Raw genomic sequence first — 23,339 nt, 5'->3', positions numbered from 1 at the left:
AGTTTGAACAATAGATATATAGTATGAAAAGCCACAAAACTAGTATACAAAACCATAAATAATAGCTATAAACTTTGATAAAAAGTTATCGCTAACAAGTTGGCGACACCCAACTATAAGGGGTTGCCAAATAGTTTAGGATTTTATAGTTATCGTTAATTGCATTACGTTAACGACACCTTGCCATGAGGGGTTGCCAAATGGTCTAGGATTTATAGTTCCACCATCCAAAAGCGATAAACGCATAGGCAATTAAGCATAATACACCAAATCGAGCAATTATTCAAGTAAAGTATACAACAATGTTTGTGGTTTAAGACCCAAGTATAAAACATTTAGTTTAGATAAGATGAAATGTCACCCCCAAAATAAAATATAGAAAACGGGGTATGAAGTTACTACGTTCAAGTATAAAACTTGATCGGTAAAAGATGAATAACCGGATGGATGAAGTTTAACGAGCAAGGCCTAAATGACAATAAAATCTTGGATTTAGAATGATTGTCTTGAAGATTTTTAAATAAAATAATTGTTGCAAAATGTAAACAATTAAAGTTCAAGGTTTAAAATGCAACTATTTAACAATTTATAATAACAATCCTTTAAAAATGTAAGTTTGCTCGAAACCGGGTTAAAGTATCTAACCTTAATATTTATTTAACCAATGTTAAGTAATAAGGTGGGAAAAATGCTAAAATGCAAGTTCCTTTGGGACAAAGATACTAAAACGGGTCTTTAACGAGTGTTCGGGTTGTCGGTTCGGGTCTTGAGAAATGGTCAAACCCAAAGTCAACTTTCCAACATATTAATTGTTATGAGATAACTCATTAAAATATACTAACACTTAACCAAGTATGTAGATCTATTGTTTAGAACTAACAACGCACGTTAAGCGAGTGTTTGGTTTGTCGGTCCAAACTACGTGATGAGATCAAGTTGGATCCAACAATTTCAAGTACTTAAGAAAATAATTAAAATCAGTTTGTAAACTATTTTTAAAGAAATATACAAGTCTTAATAGCTAAAAACACACTTGTGTGTCTTAAGCGAGTAAAAGTCGGTATAGTTCGGTTTGGTTCGGTCTCCATCTCACAAATAGTTCATAGATGGTTTCTACATGCCCAAATATCATAGAACTTGTATATTGGTTTATAAAATGAAGAAAACTTAAATTTTACAACTAAAAAGTTAACTACAAGTCTTTTAAGCAAAAGTTTCGGTTTAGTTCGGTTTCCATCTTCCAACGAGTTCATAGATGGATTTCATATGCTTAATATCAAAGAACTTGTAAAAATGATTTTTGAAACTCAAATCTAGCAATAAACATGTTTAAACAACTATTTTAACAAAACTAGTAAACAAAAGTTCGGTTTCCAGTTTGGACTAGTTTCGGTTAAACCGAGGTTAGTCTTATACAAACCCACACCATGGAACTTGTAAATAAGATAAACAAACTAAAGAGGGTTAGAAGTTAGTCATATGTGATATGTATAATAAGTTATGTGTGTGTAAATATATATCAAAAACACGAAGTCCTCCATGAAGCCTTGCCTTATGACATTCGAAACTTAACCAACCGGAGTCGGTGAAGTAACAAATAAAGGAAACAAGGGGTGTGTATTATATATATGTTGTACCACCATATTCAAGAGTTAGTAATGTTATATGAACAAGTTAGAATTAAAGATAAAACTCAGTTTGACTTTTAGAAGTCAAACCTTCAAGAACACAATGAAAATAACCTTAAGATCTTTGAATTTGAGAGATAATTTGAAGTTGTAGCAGAGATTAATGGATGGAAAGGGTGGTGTATATATAGGGTAAGTTGAAATGGTCAAGCATAAAGGATCTTGCATGAAAATGGGGTGTTTTGGTCACATGTTTGCATAAAAATAACCAAAAAAACGAGTTGCTGATCTGCAGTCCGGTCGCGGTACGCTCCCAAGTATATGATGTCTGGTCGCGGTACGCTATGGGTGCAAATATGATATTTTTCAGTTTTCAAAAATGGCAGTTTTGGTCCCTGCAGTTCGTTTTAAGTGATTTTTAAGCGTTTTAAATACCGAAATGAATGTTTTCAAGACCCAACAAGTGTAAAACAATATTGTAACATAAAATCCATCATTTTTATTATATCCAAGGTTTCGGTTTACAAACGGGTCGGTTTACATCAATAAAGTTTACAAAACGAATACGAATCGAGACCCGAAATTGACGAATGTCACACAAATAATGCGATTTTAGTCCAAAATGTTTATTTTTGCATATGAACCCTCCACGTTTACCAGTTTCTGCCAATTACATCCGAATAACTAACGCCGTTAAATTTTATCGTTAAGTCAGGGGTATACATGTCTTTTCACTCCTTCTTTATTAAAATACTCATTTCAGTGAGTGCAGTTTTCGTCACTCTGGTTTGTCCAAATCTACATTTTTAGTCCAATAGTTTCAAATTTGCAATTTTTTCCCTATGGTTTTATTTCACTTGCAATTAAACTCGGATTCCATAATCTCCTTAAGTCTTGTCGTTAAACCCATCAGTGTGCCATTCACGTGATGGACAGTTTTGTTCCTTTTTCCCTAAATACACCCAGCCCCTCACCTGATGGGAGTTGCGAATTAGGACTGAGGTTTATTTGGGGAGAAAAACGACAAAACTGATCGTCACATGAGGGGCACGCAAATGGGTTAACGACCAGACTTAACAAGATTAGGGAACTCGGGTTTAATTGCAAGTGAAATAAAATCATAGGAAAGAAAATTACAAATTTGAAACTACTTGACTAAAACTGTAGATTTGGACAAACCAGAGGGACGAAAACCGCAGTTCACTGAAATAAGTATTATAATAAAGAAAGTGTGAAAAGACATGTCTACCCATGACTTAACGATAAAATTTAACGGGGTTAGTGATTTGGATGTAATTGGCAGGAATTGGGAAACGTGGAGGGTCCATATGCAAAAAATAAACTTTTTGGATTAAATTCGCATTATTTGCCAAACCACAAGGACAGAAATGACACTTTACTCTATTTCTTTCATCCCAAAAAATTTTAGCTCTCGACCCCTCAAGAAGCGTACTAACGTTCTTTGGGATCCAAATTTTTTAGCTCTCAACCCTTACCAAATAGCCCAACACACATTAGGTTAAGCCTAATTCATGTAAAATAAGCATGCCTGTTAGTGTTAAAATCATCAGCCACCTATAAATACAAGCAATGCTCCCACCTTCACCAGGTTATCTTCTTCCCCAAAACCCCACCTACTTTCTCTCTGTATGGTAGTATGTTCTTATGCATACACACATGTAACAATGGAGAACCTGTCCCAAAACACTACCTGCTTAGATCCGTCCTAGATCGGTTCATGTTTCTTCATTAGTCTTTGGCGATTGGACTCGCTACGACTTTGTTTTCTTAACCGGATCCATGTTCTTCACTCCACGACGGTTTGCTTGTTAGTTACGGTTGTTAAATTTTCTCCAATCCTCATCTGCCCCCAAACAATTGGCAATCGAGTTGCTCTAAAACAAAGAAGGTGACACTAAATATAGTCACTTGTAATTGCTAATGAGTCGCACAAATGTTTTGTTATTTCACAAGACATAGTTTATGCATCAACACACCAATAGTTAGAGAAAACTAATAGAGCAACAAACCAGCAAATAAAGATACCATACCTGTTCCTGTCGACCTCATGTTAGCTACGAACTCATCAATAACGACAAACCATGCGTCATCCTCGTGGTTGTAGATAAACTTGGAAATTTAATCTACAAATTTGTGTAAGTTAGTACGAAATGAAATGAAATGACGAAATCGTTATAAAATTCGTTTCTTCATTACCTCATGACAAAAACGAGAAAAATCGATCCACAACTCCATATTCACCACCAGGTAATCCTTTTGAAGCTAAAAAGTGCAAACGCCATTAAGTTAATCCTACAAACCTTTAGATACTTGACGAAGGCGGTAACATGAGGCTTAAACCTCGACCTTAAAACGTCATCAAGCAATGAAGAGGTGGTCATTATGTCCAAGTATGGACGTTGATTGTCTGAAAATTCAATCCAATACAAATAGCAAAATATATAATGATAACACGGTAAATAAATACCTCAAAAGCATTAAGCTTACCGGTCACAGAAGGAATAGTAGTAAACTCCTCCGAATTTTCTTTCTCAACCACCTTGACAACAACATGTATATATAATAATATTTACTTAAAAATTAAATTTCAAACGGAGAAATGAATAATACCTCCTTCTCCAACCCAGGCAGACGTTTTTGTAGTTCTTTTAGAGTATCCGCCTTCAGTAACTTCATTCCTAGACGCCACTCTTCATGCGTGAAATATCCCCGCCTCCGAGCCTTCAATTTCCTAGAATATTTTAACCAATAACATATGAAATTTGCATGTAAGAAGAACAACTAAATTAAAGATAGTTGATGACATACCGCGCTAACATCAACACTCTAACATCTGTGGCTTCAACTCTAAGAGCAGACAGGAGCTTGTCCATGCCTGCTGGACTATTAGAGACAAAAAAGAGAACACATTGTTTAGATTGTTAAACCGCAAAACAATGTTTTCTTTAAGAACAAACACTTACTCGATGACGCGTGTGGCCTCGTTTGCATATAATTCAAAGAAGCTATCAATTCTCTCATCCTCTTTACAAACTTTCTGTCACACCCTGACTTAGAGGCTAGGCGTGTGACCAGTAGTTGGTACATTACTGTAAATATATCAGAGTTGCGGGTTGATTTTAGTGAAAGACTTTGTTTATATAAAATATTTATTTATTTTGAAAATTTCTCAGATATTAAGTATCCGAGTGCTTGCAAATAAAATGTTAATTTATTTCGAAAACTTCTTGGATGATGAATATCCGACTGTTTGATTATGCTATTTATCTATTATTATTGTTATTATTTTGTATTTATAAAACCAACAAATAGGCTTTGATGAATTCTGAAACCATAATTAAATAGAATTACAAGTAAACTTTTAATGGGAAAAAATAGGTTTTTATGTCAAACTTTGCCAACATTTCATGGGATTAATGCCATAATTGCGGAACCAAAACCGGACCTAAATAGAAATACTGGTACGGTGTTATCGGTTTTAATTCGGTTGGCTCGTTATGATTGTTATATATGTGGATGTATTTAATACAACATTGTAAAAGTGTATATAAATAGTAATATACTCCTTTAAGCTTGTGGGTCAAGTTTGAGAAGTCAAACTTATGTTGAGCTCATTTATTTAGTGAGTTGCGATATAATTTCGGACTCAGACTCAATCTTGTTTAAGTTCAACTTTCAAGTTTTTAACAAGCCAATCTTAAGTAAGTGCTTTGGTTCATTTACACCCCATGTTCTTTTCCAACAAAGTTAGTGGCATATTCGGTAAGGGCGGGTAATATAATGTTTAATAAGTTTATCTAAAGTAGCTCGTTACGGTTTGATTCCTTTACACCCACCCTATCATCAAGCCCTCAACGTCGCGATGAAAACGGCTTGTTCTGAAGGTTTATTTAAAGGCATTAAAACACCGAAAAGTGGCCCATTTATATCACATTTGTTCTATGCGGATGATGCGGTTTTTATAGGACAATGGTGCTCGTCGAATATTCTGAATTTGAATCGTATTTTAAGATGCTTTCATGTATCATCCGGTTTGAAGATTAATTTGAAAAAAAAGTACTTTGTTTGGGGTAAAGGTACAAATTTCAAATGTGGAAAGGTACACATCAGCCTTGAGGTGTAAATCTGGAAAATTACCATTTCTATACCTGGGTCTTCTGATTGGGGCTAATATGAGCTTGAGTCGAAACTGGCAACCTATTCTAGATAAGTTTGACACGAAACTATCAAGATGGAAGGCAAAATCATTATCGTTTGGAGGCCGATTAACTCTAATTAAATCAGTGTTGAGTAGCTTGGGGGTGTACTATTTCTCAATCTTCGAAGCCCCGGTAAAAATTCTAAACTACTAGAAACCAAAAGGTGTAGATTCCTTTGGGGAGGTTCAGAAGTAAAGGAGAAAATTAGTTGGGTCTCATGGAGTAAAATTATTCTGGATAAAGAACATGGCGGTTTAGGTGTTGGGTCGTTAAAAGCGGCTAACAAGGCATTATTAGCTAAGTGGTTGGCCCGGTTTAGAAATGGCAATACCTCTCTTTGGGTAAAAGTTATCACAGCTGTTTATAGAGGGTCACATAAATGGGAGTCGTTACCGATTAAAAATTCCATTGGGGGCACATGGAGATGTATAGGTCGGATGGATCAAGCAAAGGAGTTTGGCAATCTGAAAGTATTGGAAAGATTAAAAGTGAAGATTGGTATTGGTGATAAAATCTTTTTTTGGCTTGATTGTTGGCCTTGTGCTCAGCCTTTAAAAGAGTTGTTCCCTTCTTTATTTTTATTAGAATGCAGTAAGGATGTGAATCTTGTTGAGTGTTATGTTCATACCAATAATGAATATCAATGGATCTGGCGGTGGCGGAGGGAACCAGCCTCGACTCAACATAGGGGTGAATTGTGCAGGTGCCTTAATTTGATATCCAAAGTTTCATTTACTCATGGTCCAGATTTGTGGTTATGGTATGGTGTTGATGGTAAGTTATCTCCTTTCTCGGTTAAAATGTTGAGGTGAAAAATAGATAATATGGACCACCAGGTTGTGGGGTCTTCTTTTTGGTTAAAATGGGTTCCGATTAAAATCGGTTGTTTTATTTGGAAACTATTAATGGATCGCATTGCAACGAAAACGGCATTGTCACATAGGGGAGTTGTTTTCGAAGATCGGAGTTGTAGCTTTTGTGGATTAGTTGCAGAATCATCCGAGCATCTCTTTGTTCACTGTAGGGCGTCTAAATGGGTATGGTCGATCATATATAATTGGGTCAAGCTACCGAACTTGACTAATTTGGATTCAGTAAAGGAGTTGCTTGAATTCCCGAGAAAGCAAAAACTAAATAAAGCAGAGTGTTTGGCAGTGCAATCCATTTTGACAGTTACATGTTGGATGATTTGGAAATCAAGGAATGATCTCATTTTTGATAATGTCCCATTTTCGGTATCTAAAGTGGTGAACGACATAAAAACGACTTCTTATTTATGGGTGAAGCATAGAAGCAAAAGTGCCACCCTTGATTGGGGGAAGTGGGGCAAGTTTAATTTTGTTAATTTTCCATTGTAATTGTTTGTCTTTTATTTACATTCCTTGGTCTTTGGCCTTTGCTTCTTGTAATGGCCCTTTGGTTTTTAGTATTATTGGCATTTTAAAAAAAAAATTCTTGAACAAATTGATGGCAAAATTGGTAGGGACGAACCAAGTTAATTTGTTTTGTTGTGGAGCAATTGGCTCGTATCTAATTATCGGTGATATATATACTTTCTAGTTATTTAATTGCTAAAGATGTTGGTGACGTCATATAAGGGGCATACATTGACGGATTGATCATGGTTGCTTTATTTCAATTTATGTAGTCATAAGTTATGTATTTTAAATTACAAAAAGTAGTAAAATCATAACATTAAGAAGATAATATAACTTAAATTTTAGATTTATGTAATGAGGATAGAGGGTCCAATAATGTGGGGTTTCATTATCATCAACTTTGTTATATGGTTCTTAAGGCAACTCCGTGAAGAAGTATGGTGTATGGTGTATGCTAATAGGCGTCTCCTACGATTTAGTGTTATTCATACATGAAAATCTCGAGCGCCCACGTAAAATTTTGCAAATGCCCTTCATAAACATTTGAAACCATTGAGAAAAAGGAAAAAAAGCTTATAAGAGTTTGACCACTTTTCCGGCCAGAAGCAGCGGAGGGTGAAGATAACAACCTCTACTATGAAAAAGATGAATATTGAAGTATACGTTTAATATATAATATTTTATTGTTACTTTGTGGCTTCCCTAGACTAGTCTACAAAGCAACATTTAACTGCGTCTCTCAACTATAATACCTAATCACATACTCATCTACATTTATTTAATTATCAAATATACAAGGAACTTTAAGTTTGTTTAATTATATTATTTTACATTAGTTTATACAGTCTAATTGAAAATGTTACGACTTGGTATGTTATTTTTGTTATTTATATAAATATTTTTATTTATTCTAGTTTTCCATTTTATTCAACAGCTTTATTCGTTTTAATAATTTATAGTAGTAGTCATATTAATTGATGTACCGAGTTAAGAAATGTGATTTTATAAATAGGCCGGATACGTACTGCTTTGTTTATTATTATTTTATTTTAACATGACCCGACCCTAATTCGAGTAAAAAAAATATTATGTAGCAATAGTTGACCCTTAAAAACTTTCTGCCCCCATGAAAAAATTTTCAGTATCCGTCGCTGTGTCTTGTCGGGTTCGTATGGCGCCAATCTTTTTTCACGCTTTGTTTAAAGAGTCCATGATTATTCATTTTGAAAGAAAATGTAATTATTCTAACCTAAAATAGTCCCATGCCATTAAAGTTTAAAATTACCAAGTCGGTTAAAATTACATGTTGAACAAGCTTGTTAATCTATAAATACCTAAAATAAGTGATCCACATCATAATCCACAAACACTACACACGATTTCCATCATCGAACTAGGCTTCCTATCATCATCGTATTAGGGTATCGAATTAAGGTTTCAGCAATGTCGGAAAGAAAGGTGGTGAATAAGTACTACCCACCCGATTTCGATCCCGCTAAGGTTCCTCGAAGGTTTAAGAAGAGCCAACAACAACAACAGGTTAAGGTTCGAATGATGCTCCCTATGAGCTTCAGGTGTGGCACTTGCGGCGGCTATATTAGCAAAGGTACAAAATTCAATTCACGTAAAGAAAACGTCACTGGTGAGAAGTATCTTGGAACTATTCAAACTTTTAGGTTTTATTTTAAGTGTAACAAGTGTTGCGCTGAGATAGTTATCAAGACCGATCCTCAAAACTCTGATTATGTTGTTGAGGCTGGAGCACGAAGAAATTACGAGCCTCAAGACGAGCCGCAAAGGAGCGAAAAGCGTGCAAGGTACTGCTGGGAATAGAAGAAAAACGAAACGTGATTTTAATGTTACTTCGGATCTTTCGGGATAACTAGCTAGCATAAATATTGTGTTTAGTTTAACTAGTATGATACAGTAGTTAAACATAGGTTTTACGTATTTGTTTAATTTTCGTATCATTTATTAGTATGATATTGTGAATTTACGATCAACTGTTTATTGGGTTTTTAGCTTTTCTTAAATTACGTGTATAATTTGTGTGTTAATGTTGTAAGTTTGGATGACGAGTCAATTGATTTGGTCTTCTTCAACAGCCATCAGAAGCTAGTTTGGATTTGGACGACGAGTCAATATGTGGATCGATGAGCGGGTGTAAAAACCTGTTTCTCGCGCATGCTTTACTACTTGGTTAGCATCTTCAATTTTGTTGTGATAGGAATCAAGCATTAGTGAATGCTAATGAAACATGCTCAGGAATCTGGTCCCATTTACCTAAAACATGGAAACTTCAAAATCCATCCAAAAGAGACATATAGTTATATGTATGTTATTAACGGTAAAACATACATAATTTTTTGTCTCAACCGAAAAATGGTTAGGAAGACCACAAAGAGTCGAATCACCTTGACCCACAACTTTCTTCATAACCAAAATAGGTATAAAATTCTAACGGCATTAACCTAATGTCCAGATGTGCATACTAGAAGACAAATTTCTCTTTGTTTTAACCAGACCATAAGCAAAATTTCCGTTAATAAGAAAATGTTAATCGATCAGTTTCGATTAATCAGTTTTTTGCTTAGACTCCGTTTGGTTATGACTTATAGGTAAATTTCAAACTTCGCAAAAGGAACTCGTTTAACGAAATTAAAGTGGGCTATTTTTTCATCAAATGGGCAAAAACTCTTGGAATGAAACAAGCAAAAGCAATGCCCAATGTCATATTTTTGGATTTTTAATTTATAAAGGATTTCTTATGAACAACTGAACACTATCAGTTTCTTTCATTTTACCCAAATTGTATTTTGCTACTTTGTAAACACATCCTTGTCAGCTGTTGAAGGAAGCAAAATCTGAAATTTTCATCAATATACACAAATACATAAATTTTACAAGGAACTCGATTGTATGACTTACCTCCATCTCGTCGATTATTTTCGCATCAAGATAAACTAAAATAGTAAGTTCACTTATGTTTTTAGACTTTAATGCTAGTTTAGAATATGAGTAGTTGGTAACATTGATAATCTGATCATTTGTTTTATTTTGTTATTAATAGTGTTATATGTGGGCAAAATACCAAGTTCCGGATCCGACAGTGTAACCGGACATGCTAGAACCGGTTCCATCTCTACCCAGTCAAAACCCGGACCTGACCCAAACAAAACCCGATAAGAACCCATCAAAACCCGACCATACCCGGCCTGGTTCTTGACTTTTGTTGTCCAAACATAAGCTCTGGTTATGTTTGCCCGCCTTATATAATATCAAAACAACAAATTTAATGTGATATAATCACTTTCCCTTTTTATTCAAAAGTTGTTGCATCCAAGGAAACATTAATATTATTGGATCAGTAACATAAAATGAGGAAAAATAAGTACAAAATTGCTGCAAAGAGCTTATGAGATATTTTTTTTGTTCTAAAGTATGTGTATTTGCCTATAAAAATTAATACACAATGAATAGTTTACATTTTCAAAATTATATTGTCATCACTTTTCCTTCAATTACTTACACTGGCATTTGGTGTGATTGATCCACTGCTAGTACTATACCATTTAGCCGTCACCGAGACCGGCGAGGTCGTAATCCGCCCTTTCAACAACTCCACACCTTCGTTTTCCGGCGTAGGCGGAGGCAGTTTTGACTCTGCAATGGTCAACTCTGCAATATCATCACTGTCCTCAACTCGAATCGCCTTTAAGACGTCTAATACCTCATTCATTGCAGGCCTTGTTTCTGAGTCGAATTGCAAACAACGAAATGCCAATTCTGCTACCTGTTGGATCATCTTTTCGGTATCCTGGTCGGATGCTAAAAACGGGTCTATGAGCTCATCAAGAGCACATCTTTGTATCATGTTTATAGCCATGTTAGCTAGAACTATTTCATCTCTAGACCTACTAATATCAAGAGCCGGTTTTGATGATATCAACTCGATTAATACAACTCCAAAACTGTAGACATCACTTTTATCTGTTAACTGATAACACTGATAATACTTTGGGTCCACATAACCCGGGGTGCCTTGGGGTGCGGTTGAGACATGTGTTACATCATTCGGTAGCAACCTTGATAAACCGAAATCCGCTACTTTGACACAATAATTGTTATCAAGAAGAATGTTATTAGTTTTCACATCTCGGTGAATAATTTCTGAGGCGTGAAGGTATACTAACGCGTTGGCGGTTTCAATGGCGATTTTCATACGTGTTTGCCATGTCAGCGGGCTATCTTTTGCCCGGTCACCATGGAGGTGGTCTGCGATCGTGCCATTTGGGATGTACTCATAGACCAGAAGTAGCTCACGGCTCCGACGGGAGGTGCAACCGTAAAGTGACACGAGGTTTTTATGGCGTAACCGAGTGAGGATCTCTACCTCGTTCATGAATTGTTGGACGCGTTTGTAGTTGTGCTCGTAAAGGCGTTTAACAGCAACTTCTCGACCGTCACGAAGTTTACCTAGTGAAAACAACATTAAATAGAACATGAATTAGTTCTAGTGTTCTACATTTGGTAAGTACTAAGTTTAAACATGATATAGTTACCATAATAAACGGTCCCGAAGCCTCCGTCTCCCAATTCCTTGGAAGAGTCGAAATGCTCAGTGGCGTCTTGAAGTTCAGCGTATGAGAAAACCGACACACCGAAGTAGACACTGGTATCTTCGAGTTCTCGTGATTTATCAGCATATGTAACAAATTTACGTTTGTAGGCACGAATGGTAAAAAATATGGCGGCAGCAAGTGCAAAGATGATTGCGCATCCTATCGCAACTAAAAGAATGTTCCAGAAGAAAGTTAGTGAAACGAAGAAGTGTTCACACGTCACACGTGAGCAGAATATTATTCTATTCACGTGTGAATTTAATATGAAAAGGGTGAGAAACGTTTCACACCCTTTACACAAGGGATGAGAATATAAGATCGTTTCACACGACAGTATTACCTAAGATGATTAACAGTCTACGCTTTGGTTTTGGTTTTAGTTTTCCTGCAAAACGAAAGACGAACGATTACTTCTTGATGATTTTGAAGGGTCTAACAAACTACTTTTCAACAAGCTAGAGTTGAAAATTCTGAAAAGCTATGTCAATTCATAAGTTTGGATTAGGGGTGGCAACCTTGACCCAAATCATTTCAAATTGGTCAATTTGAGTTGTTTTAAAATTCAAATGGGTTGATTTGGGTCATAGGTTTTAATTAAATGGGTCACTTGAAATTCCACATTCTTATTTTTGGGTCAAAATGGGTTGACAAATTTAACTACATGGGTCGATGTGGGTTAGTGTCTTAAGAAAAAGTGACATGTTTGGGTTGAAACGGGTTTTAGATTGGAACGATATCAGTTTAGGTTTCGGCTCGGATCAGCTTTCGTGCCGACACGAGTTTTAGCACTGGACGGGTTGGGTTTCGGTTTCTTTCGAGTTTTCGCACTAGACGGGTCGATTAAGGTTTTTGATTCGTTTTCGTCGACATTTCGGTTTCGGTTAATTTGTCGGGTTATTTTTTTGATGAACGAGGATAACGGAGAAAATATTTTAGTTTCTTTACTTTTTTCGTTATTCGTTTATATTTTGAGTTATGATATTTTAATTGTTTTTTTTGAATTTTTTTTTAGGGATTTTGATCTTAATAGAAACCATTAAAAAATATTCAAAAAAATTAATAAAAAAATCATAATTCAAAAAATAAAACAAAAACAAAAAATGTAAAAAAACTAAAACGTTTCGTCCGTTGTCCTCGTTCAAAAAAAATTCGACAAATTAACCGAAACTGAAAAGTCGACAACAACTAAACAAAAAATCGCTTAAACGAGCTGTTACGCGATGAAACGAACTGAAATATCGCTTAAACGAGCTGTTACGCGCTGAAACGAACTGAAAAATCGCTTAAAGGAGCTATTACGCGCAGAAACGAACTGAAAAATCGCTTAAACGAGCTGTTACGCACTGAAACGAACTGAAAAATCGCTTAAACGAGCTGTTACGCGCTGAAACGAACTGAAAAATCGCTTAAACGAGCTGTTACCCGCTGAAACGAAATGAAAAATCGCTTAAACGAGCTGTTACGCGCTGAAACGAACTGAAAAATCGCTTAAACGAGCTGTTACGCGCTGAAACGAACTGAAAAATCGCTTAAACGAGCTGTTACGCGCTGAAACGAACTGAAAAATCGTTTAAACGAGCTGTTACGTGCTGAAACGAAATTAAAAATCACTTAAATGGGTTTTGACCCAAACCCGTTTTGACCCGTTCCAACCTTGACCCGTTCTAACCCGAACCTGTTGACCCTAACCCGTTCCGACCCGAACCACAACAACCCTTTTTTAAGTGACCCGTTTCGACCATAACCCGTTTCAACCCTAACCCGTTCCGACCCATGACCCGTTTCGACCCAACCCAACCCATTTGCCACCTCTACTTTTCAACAAGCTAGAGTTGAAAATTCTGAAAAGCTATGTCAATTCATAAGTTTGGAACTTTGGATGCAACTAAGTCAATGTCAAAGTCAAAGTCAAAATAGAAAACTCCAACATGTGTATTTAACCATAAGCAGCAATAATTTTGTACCAAAATGGACCAAAGAAAGCAGCCATTCATTGTACAACCTACAACTACTCTTAAGCCACTTGGTGTTCACATGATCAAAGTCAAATTCCAAAAAGCCGACTCAAGTTGAATAATGCAAGTATTGTTATTAGTTCGAGCCCAAGCCTTGACTCCACTCGTTAAATAATAACTTGCTAAAGATCATTTGGTTTTCAAATGGTCAAAAAAAAATTACATCTAAAGTATCAACATCTCTAAATGGTCAAATTTGTTAAAACAACATATTCGAGGACCATGTGTTACGGTGCTGAACTAACCCATGCCATACTCCCAGGAAAAGCTCGACAATTTGATAGCGAAAACATTAAAAAGTTTCAATGTATAATTTGAAATGCATTTTTTAAAAACGAAAATTACTTTACATAAGAGTACCCATATATATCCCATCACATCATTCACCACTCATTATACTTTCCTTATTTTATACTTATATCTCAAATAATAATTCCTAACAAGACAAGAAGCCTACTTTAAAAAGAATAATTTGTCTTTTGGTAAATTGAGTTCGGGTGTAAGAAGTTGACCCGTCTAATAGTCAACCTACCCTTATTGTTTCAAAACGTGTTGTTCTGGACACGCAAACCGGCCCACATCAGACCGTCTCAGCCTCATTACTTGAGAGGTAAATCAACCTCACTCAGCGACAAGGCGATTGGCACTATTTACTCAAGGTTTTCAGTTTCACGAACTCTTTCAACCGGTTCTTACATAAGTTCTCGGTCGAACTGCTAACGACGTTTAAAAAACGACAAACGTAACCAAATTTTACTCAGTTACGACAGTTTAACCTGAATTAACAATTTTTTTAAAATATTTTCTATATATTAAAAATGTTAAACAGTAAAAGGTGGTCATTAATATTTAAAAAATAATAATAAAAAGCGTTAAAAATGGATTCAGTTTACACGACCGTTCAAAACTGTACTAAACCGTGTAAACCGAACCATGGCACATCTCGAAATTACCAAACCCACCACCCGACTTATTTTAACGATTTAAAAGGTAAAAAACAGCGTACAAGTTTTTATCAACAATGTACAAGTGAGTAATGCATCTTACCGGGCGGTTGGCACATCAGTTGATACGGCCGGTCCTCACAAAAGCAAATAGGCCGGTACGCCGTCATATTAAACCCACACCTCCCACCACTACGCTCACACTCACCACAATCCGCCGCAATCCACCTCATCCAAAACCCTAGCTCCATCACCTTCGTATAATTCCACCCATCCACCACCACTCCATCCACCGCTTCCACCGGCACCTCCACCACCTCACCACAACCACCTCCACTCACCTTCCTCGTATTATTCCAATCACTCTCACTCATAATAAACTCCCTACTATTACTATTACTACTGTTATTATTATTATTATCACATAACGTAATTCTATACCTATCCAAAACCCTAGATACTTTATCCGTACAATTGGATACAAATACGAGCTTCGTAGTGGTGGAATTATCAACTTCAAACCGTATCGGACCAAGCTTGAGAGTCCGGAGCTTCGATTGGCAGAACTGAAACGAATTAGACGAAATAGCTGCGTATTGGAGTTTGATTTTGCGTGTGTTTGTATCGATATGTTTGACGATGAAGTCGGTTTCTGAAACTCGAAGTATGGGGTGGTTGTTGTTATTGCAGTTTAGCTGAAACCCTGGGTATCCACACGAGGAGTTTTGTTTATTATTTATGAAAAATGGATATGTGATGTTGACTCCATCGCCACAGTGTTTGGGGATGCAGGTGTTGAACCATGGGTCTGTACATGATGAATGTTTGAAGAGGATGAATAATAATAATAATAATAATAATGAAGAGATTATAAGTGTGTTGTTGAGTTTTTTCATAATATTATGAGATCTGAAGTCTGAATGTAGAAGATGGAGTGGAAAGAATAATAGATAGAAGATGATGATGAGCTATGAAGGCGTGCTTTGATTTGATTTGTTGAATGGGACAAATAACATATTTTTAGGTGTTGAATTCTATAAAAACCAATATTGGTAGCAGTAGTGGTAGAATAATATGTTACAAATATAGGGTTAGCAAAGTACATAACTTATTACATTGAGAGAGAGAATTTATTATTATTATTATTATTTGGAACTTGGAATTTTTATATGTTAAGTCATCACACTCTCTAATTTTAGTGAGATTTGTTGTTTGACGTTGGTCAGATTATATTGTCTTAACCGAGCCAACGTTGGCTTTAGAGTTTGGCTTGGGCATTCTCTTGAAAGTCATTGTGCCATCACGAAAGCATAAGTCTTTGACGTAACACACGGTAGGACGAAAACACAGGTGGGTTCGGGATTCGAACTAACAACCTCGCAAGGTCTAGCTCAAATTTTTCATTGCCATAATCCACCCAAAGTGACAGAAGTAGGTATCGAGTTTGAGTCTACACTATGCCACAAATGAAGTACACAAGTGGGGATCGAATTTGGGTCTACACTAAACCACAAATGAAGGATAAATAATTATATGCAATTATTATTAATTAATCGTTTTGTATAATACCATGTGAGGGTTTTGTAATAAAACCTACTATGTTTTAAATGAGATATTTATGTTTGAAGTTTTGTGGGATGGAAGGCGGATGAATAGAATGAGAAGAAAGAAACTTAGAGTGGTATATCAGTGAGAGGACACGAGCGATGAGTGTAATGTGTAATGTGACTTTTTGATAGCATAAGTAGCACTTCGCATTGCCATTTGATCACATCCACCTTTAAGTTTTTAAAACTCGGATTACGAATCATAAATAATTATGTTGCATCATTCGCATTGCTAAGTTTCCAACATCAACATCAAGTTGGAACTTTGTTAACCAAGGTTTTAAAGACGTTTACCAACTTAGTTGAAACGAAAACATCAAACGAGTTAAATGGTATTAAATACATTTAACATGAATAACACGTGTTATTTGGTCAACTGTTTAACGATGGTGTTACCTTAGTTGTAACGTGTACGAATGCTATAACAACCGCAACTTGAAGAATTTTGTATAGAACATTAATAAAAACATATGATTAACAACTTGTAAAATTCCGAGAAATTTGAGATTGATGGTCTATTATGACACAACTGGTACTTTATATTGGTATACCATGAGAGGTTAAAACAAGATTAAATATTCAAATCATTAACACAAGTCATTTACCTTAAAATCAAATACTAAAAAACAAGCTTTGAACAAGATAAGATTAGATAATCATGTTGTTACAATTACAAACATGAAACCCTATTTTCGTGTTACGTATATAGGTGAAGGACTATTACATAAATGTTATTGAAAATGTTGTGAGAACCATTTATGGTATAAAAATGAAGAAACTAATCCTATATAGTTAAAATTTCATCTTAACACAAAAATAAAATAAACCTTATTAGTTATTACATATCTTTAGACTAATACTCCATCTTTATAGTCTTTATAGTCTTTATAGTCAGCCATCTAAAATCTCCTTTTTGACATTGTACTTGAAAATGGCCTTTGGACCACATGTCTCTTTTGTATATGGTTGTAGTTATGTCAACCGAAAAATAATTGGTCCACTTGAATCAAAAAGATGTGGCCTTGGTTGTCACCAATTTTGAATATGGGTTCAACATGGTGGAAGTAAATGGAACAATCATTTTCATTTTTTTTTAATTCAAAAAGAGAGATTTTTGAAAATTATCCATAGTGGTCTAGTGGTAAAAAAAATAACATAGTTTAAATCTTTGCAGGTATAATGTTAGAAAATTTTCGGGTGAAAAAAGTTGTTTTAAAAAAAATTTATTTTGAAGTTTATGCAATCCTTAACTGGAGGGCGACAAACGAAATGATATTTAACAGGAAACTGGAGCAATTATGTAGCGTGATAAAGGAGGTAAAAGTTTTAGGTTTCTTATGAATCCAAAATAGATCAGAATCAACGAGTTTAACTTGGGAAGGGTAGAGAGCGGTTAATTTGTAATACCATGGGTAGAGGAGGGGTAAACGAGTGTGTTTTTATTTTTCCTTTGGGTGGCTTTGTATTTTGGAGATTTGACTAGACCCGATTTTAAGGCATTTCATGTGGTCATTATTTGGTGGCTTTAAATTCAACATAATCACGAGTTCCATCTCGTCGACGGGTTGCTTAAATTCAATGAAAGCCGGTGTTGAGTGTTGACCTCCCTCTAGATTATTTTCTCTTTTTTTAAATTTAAATTTCTTTTAATCTTATTGTTAGTTATAACAAGAAGTATTCTCTGTATTTTTTAAATGAGTAAAATACGGTTTCCGTCCATGTGATTTGTTCAAATATGCGGTTTAGTCCAACAGTTTCAAATTTGCGATTTCCGTTCATATGGTTTCATTTCACTTGTAATTAAATCCGACCCCACTAACCTTATTAATGGGTTGTTTGGTTCATTCAGATCTGAATGAGTCAGGTCTGAATGAGCCTCTGTCCCATTCAGCAGCAACAAGTCTGAATGATTCAGACATAATTTTAACAATTCAAATGTTTTTCTGTTTGGAACCAAACAGTCTGAAGTCTGAATGAATCAGATGTTTACATCTGAATGGTTCCATTCAGATGTAAACAAACAGTAGTCGTTTAACCCATCGGCGTGCCCCTCACGTGATGGAAAATTTTGTCCTTTTTCTCGCCAAATAAACCTAACTGTAATTCGCAAGCCCCTCACGTGAGGGGCTGGTGTGTATTTGGGGAAACATGACAAAACTACCTCTCGTGTGAGGGGCACGGGTTTGACGACCTGACTTAACGGGTTTAATGAGACCGAGTTTAATTGCAAGTGAAATGAAACCAAATGGACGAAAATCGTAAATTTAAAACTATTTGACTACAACCGTAGATTTGGACAAATCACAAGGGTTTGTACCGGTCGATTTCGATTCACCATGTTATTAGGTTGGACTATTAGTGATAAACATTGTTGAGAAACTGTTCACAACTTCTACTATTATAATAAACAAAAATCAATTTGTGTCACTTGGCACTTAATTGCATCATATTTATGTCACTTGGCAAGTTTTTGTTCAATCAATCAATACTCTATAATAAATTTTTCTCATGCCACATGTCATTCTATTATACTTTCTTATTCTTTCTTTCCATCTCTCTCTCCTATTAATTATACGTACTTTTTATAGTTCTTTTTATATATTTTTGTTTAATGATTTCTCTAATTGCTTTTACAAAACGTATTTTATATTTTAAAAACGTTAGGTTTATTTATAAAACATTTTTATAAACTGAAAATTTTCATTAATTAATGGGTTCATTGTTAAAAACACGTTGATCTTTAATTGAATCTGACCTGCCTTCTTTTCACACGTAACCGAAATATCTTTCTTTCTATCCAAATTTTGTCGATCAAAACCTTATCGATTCTCCTTTACTGTACATTCTTCAACTAATCGAAGGTTTTCTTCTATTGATGGTTGGTCGTATCGATTGTACCGTTTATGTTCTTATAATACTATTTTACTTTAGTTGCTACCATATATTTTGTGTATTATCTAATTTTGTATCGAAAGAAATATTTAAAGATTTATAATTTATATTTAAGTTTTTGAATATTTGTTATATTTTAACTTTGTACTTACTTAATGTATTATTTAACTTTATTTATAAAAATTATCACTTTCAAAATTTAAGTTGTCTAACCCGTGTAAAACACGGGTACATAACCTAATTGTTAACAAAAGAATAGGTTGCATCGTCACCGTAAGACTTCGAAGTCGAACTACTAAATACTACTCAAGTCCCCCGATAATAGATCCATGGTTTTTGTATCTGTTTTTACCTTTAATATAAAATCAAGTCAATAATGCGTCTATTTTTTTTATGTACTCGTCCTCTTACTCTTGGTTTTCACCTATAATATAAGGTGCAGTGACTTTTTTAAGAAAAAATTTCTAAAATAAGCGTTTATGAAAACATTTTTCAGGTTTTAAGTGTCATTTGCAAGAAATTCTCAAAATATGTATTATAATCTAGTCGTGACAAGTAGTTTGTATAATCAATTAAAACTTGACACGTGTCTTTAAACTAACCATAACGAGCAGATTTACTAACAATTTACTCGTCACGACTAAATAAGTTTTATGCCTCGTAATCAACGCCCACGAGTTCAAAAGTTCTTTAGTCGCGACGTGTAGATTGTAAGGTTAAACTAGTCGCGGCGAGTTAGTACTAATAAACTACTCGTGTAGGGGATGTAAATCATGTAAACTAGTCGTCACGACTAAATGACTTATGAATTACTCGTGTGCGTTTATTACGAGGCATGAAACTTATTTAGTCATGACGAGTAAATGATTAGTGAACCTGCTCGTTACGGTTAGTTTAAGGGCACGTGGCAAGGTTTAACTGGTTCTGCAAACTACTCGTGTGTAATCATAAACTACTCATCACGACTATATTATAATAATTATTTTGAAAATTTCTTGCAAATGACACCTAAAACCTGAAAAACGTTTTCATAAATGCTTATTTTGAGAATTTCCCCCTTTTTTAATCAAATTTAAATAAATCTTATATTTTGGATGGTGGATGTAGACGTGTAGTATGAATGTATCTTTTAACTTTTAACTATTAAAGTATAAGGCTGAGGGGTGTGGAGCGTGAGAAAGGGCGCAAGAGGACAGCCGCTCGCGCCCCGGGGCGCGAGCACCACACCACCGAGGCGCGAAAGGGGCGCGAGAGGGGCGCGAGCGCAGAAAAAGAGGCAGGCGCAAGGGGGTTCGCGGGACATGTGTGGCGTTTAGGGCTTGGGGAATGGTGAAAAGAGACGTTTGAACACTTAAATGAGCCGTTGGCTCTTAAATTTTTAAAAAAAAAAATTTTTCTACTCCTATATATTACCCATTTTATACAACACTTTACCACAACTTCAAAAAACACCAAACTTACCCATTTCTTTATACAACACTTCCTATATATTACCCATTTCTTTCAAACTTTTTTAAAAAAACCTTTACAAAATCCTATATAATACCCCTAAATCAACCCATTTTTACCATATCAAACACAACTTCAATCTCCAAACAACCCATCGTCCCATTTTTTTTTTTAAATTATGTCGTCGTACTCGTCTGATTCCGACTCCTCCGAAGAGGATGATTTGCTTCTTCATGTAGGGGGAGTTTTGACCGCAACCGTGGTCAATCTCTTGCAAAATCAAGCCCATCAACCCTGACTCCCGAGGGTTAGAGCACCACCTCGTGATCGTGATCGATCGGGTGCTAACGATACTTTGATGAGGCATTATTTTAGCCCTCAACCGGTATACGCGGAGTCGGATTTTCGAACTCGTTTTCGAATGAGCAGGCAATTGTTCACGCGTATAGCGAGTGATTTAGAGGCAAGGTATCCCTTTTTCCAACAAAGGGAGGATGCTAGGGGTCTTCCCGGTTTTACCCCTCTTCAAAAATGCACGGCTGCTATCCGTCAATTAGCGTACGGCATCTCGTCGGACGCTTTGGATGAGTATTTACAGATGTCGAAAAGGGTTGCACGTGAATCCCTTCATTTTTTCTGCCAAGGTAAAAAACATTAATTTTACTTTTTATTAAATATTTATTACATTTTGTAATATATATTGTACGTAGGAGTCATATCGACTTACGCTCGGAGATATCTGCGTAAACCTACAACGTATGACATCCAACGCATATATGAGGTGCACGCAGAAAAACATGGTTTTCCTGGGATGCTAGGTAGCATCGATTGTACGCATGTTGGATGGGCTATGTGTCCAACGGCCTGGCGAGGTCAGTTCCACCGTGGTGATCATGAAGGGCCGACCCTCATACTTGAGGCGGCGGTGTCACAGGATCTTTGGTTTTGGCATGCTTTTTTTGGTGTTGCTGGGTCAAATAACGACCTTAATGTTATCGATCAGTCACATTTGATCAACGACCTTATCGACGGGGTTGAACCACCTCAATCTTTTGTTGCAAATGAAGAACTCTTCAAGTACGGGTACTATCTGGTCGATGGTATTTACAACGAATGGGCTGTGTTAGTTCAAGCTTTTACAGATCCAGTCGCCGACAAACGGAAGTATTTTACGAAGAAGCAAGAGTCTGCTAGAAAAGATATTGAAAGAGCTTTTGGAGCTATAAAAAAACAATATTATGTTCTGGCGAACCCGATACGTTATTGGACTCGGGAGAGGATAATGGACGTCGTCTACACGTGTCTTATCCTACACAACATGACGTTAGAAGACGAGGGCAAAGCTATATGCCAAAACTACCAAGGTGACATTCCGCCACAACCGTCCACAATCAGTGATCAACAAAAACTTCATAACATAGCAAATATCAAGAGCCGTGAGACACACGGGGATCTTCGACATGAGTTGGTTGAACATTTGTGGGCGAGGCGACCAGATGATCTTGTATTAGATTAGTTTTATTATTAAATATTATTGTTTGTTTAATTTTTAGTATGTTTTTTTTTATTATGAATTTTCAAAAAAATGTGTGTTTTTTAAAATAATTTTTGAGTTTTTTTAATAATACGTTTTTTTACTACATTTAAAAAATAATAAAAAAAAAATCCGCTCGCGCCCCCTCTCGCGCCCCTCCACACCATGTCCCGGGGCGCGAGTACCACTACCAACACCCATCTTATCAACTTTCTCTCTCTGCCACACGTCACAATATTATTGGCTGGCGCCCCCACTCGCGCCCCCCACACCCCTCAGCCTAAGGATTTATGATCCAAGAAGTTGTCGTCACAAGAATGCATTGGTGCTAGTGCCTAAATTTTCTAACTTATTTTCTCTACTTAATTATAAGAGATTTTATATATGTTGTCTGAAGTAAAATAAAAACAAACTATCTAGATCTTTTATATATGTTTACATAATGGTAGATTAAAATGATAACCTCTACATACTTAGAAAATATTAGTATAATTTTATTCATTAGCATTCGGTAATGGTAGTAGGTTAATATAATTTGTGTTTATAATGATTAATAATTAATAGTGATAAAAGAGATTCAATTATAAATAAAGAGGCAGGTAAGCGCCGTCATCCCCTTTTATTACCGGTTGAACAATTTGATTTACAGTAGAAACTCGATAAATTAATACTCGATTATTTAATAAACTCTCTAAGATAATATTTTTTGCCGGTCCCAACTCGGGGATAGAGTGCTAAATTAATAATTCGTTAAAATTATAAGATAATACATTTTTGATAATTTCTTTAGACCCCATATAAAATATAAATTAATAATTCTTTATATATAGCATATTATATGAATGATTTATGAATGTTTCTTGAAAAGTGACTCAATTGTCTTTTGTTTTTTTGTTGAAATCAATTTCCCCTTGAATCTCGTCTCTAATTTTCCTTAGAATGGTAAGAACTTCTGGTGTTGTTTTCTCATAACTCAACAAGAAATTGTTCAATGTGATTGCCGCTTTTGTGTTAACCTATTTTGATCTTGTATTTATATAAAAAATACT

General features: G+C 35.5%; 2 protein-coding genes and 1 pseudogene across 2 annotated transcripts; 1 reads left to right on the top strand and 2 right to left on the bottom strand.

Annotated features, from left to right (window-relative positions):
- Window positions 1-3,886: 3,886 nt before the first annotated feature.
- On the bottom strand, window positions 3,887-4,522 carry LOC143556852 (uncharacterized). The gene is made up of 4 exons (XM_077046081.1): window positions 4,458-4,522; window positions 4,260-4,380; window positions 4,137-4,188; window positions 3,887-4,056 (listed from the first exon to the last, which is right to left on the bottom strand). The coding sequence occupies exons 1-4, from the start codon at window positions 4,520-4,522 to the stop codon at window positions 3,887-3,889; spliced, it is 408 nt and encodes a 135-aa protein (XP_076902196.1).
- A 4,148-nt stretch (window positions 4,523-8,670) lies between these two features.
- On the top strand, window positions 8,671-9,060 carry LOC143556851 (uncharacterized; annotated as a pseudogene).
- Window positions 9,061-10,533: 1,473 nt separating this feature from the next.
- LOC143556850 (LEAF RUST 10 DISEASE-RESISTANCE LOCUS RECEPTOR-LIKE PROTEIN KINASE-like 1.2) lies at window positions 10,534-15,704 on the bottom strand. The gene is made up of 4 exons (XM_077046080.1): window positions 14,912-15,704; window positions 12,190-12,234; window positions 11,790-12,017; window positions 10,534-11,703 (listed from the first exon to the last, which is right to left on the bottom strand). Exons 1-4 carry the CDS (start codon window positions 15,702-15,704, stop codon window positions 10,745-10,747), a joined length of 2,025 nt encoding a protein of 674 aa, XP_076902195.1. The 3' UTR covers window positions 10,534-10,744.
- Window positions 15,705-23,339: the final 7,635 nt, after the last annotated feature.

The sequence above is a fragment of the Bidens hawaiensis genome, unplaced genomic scaffold (genome assembly GCF_021521415.1).
Source record: "Bidens hawaiensis isolate Kalapana, Puna unplaced genomic scaffold, B.hawaiensis_p1.1 tig00018746_1, whole genome shotgun sequence".
In the NCBI taxonomy this organism is placed as follows: Eukaryota; Viridiplantae; Streptophyta; class Magnoliopsida; order Asterales; family Asteraceae; genus Bidens; species Bidens hawaiensis.
This window is presented reverse-complemented; position numbering and strand designations above follow the sequence as displayed.

What these genes read in the sequence shown, in the direction of transcription:
- LOC143556850 (XM_077046080.1), bottom strand. Translation starts at nt 15,704, where the DNA reads ATGAAAAAACTCAACAACACACTTATAATCTCTTCATTATTATTATTA. An exon ending in ACTGATGTGCCAACCGCCCG is followed by an intron (nt 12,235 to 14,911) that starts GTAAGATGCATT and finishes TTCGTTTTGCAG; the next exon opens with GAAAACTAAAACCAAAACCA. An exon ending in CTTCGGGACCGTTTATTATG is followed by an intron (nt 11,704 to 11,789) that starts GTAACTATATCA and finishes TGTTTTCACTAG; the next exon opens with GTAAACTTCGTGACGGTCGA.
- LOC143556852 (XM_077046081.1), bottom strand. Translation starts at nt 4,522, where the DNA reads ATGGACAAGCTCCTGTCTGCTCTTAGAGTTGAAGCCACAGATGTTAGA. An exon ending in AGAGTGTTGATGTTAGCGCG is followed by an intron (nt 4,381 to 4,457) that starts GTATGTCATCAA and finishes AAAATATTCTAG; the next exon opens with GAAATTGAAGGCTCGGAGGC. An exon ending in TACTATTCCTTCTGTGACCG is followed by an intron (nt 4,057 to 4,136) that starts GTAAGCTTAATG and finishes TTGAATTTTCAG; the next exon opens with ACAATCAACGTCCATACTTG.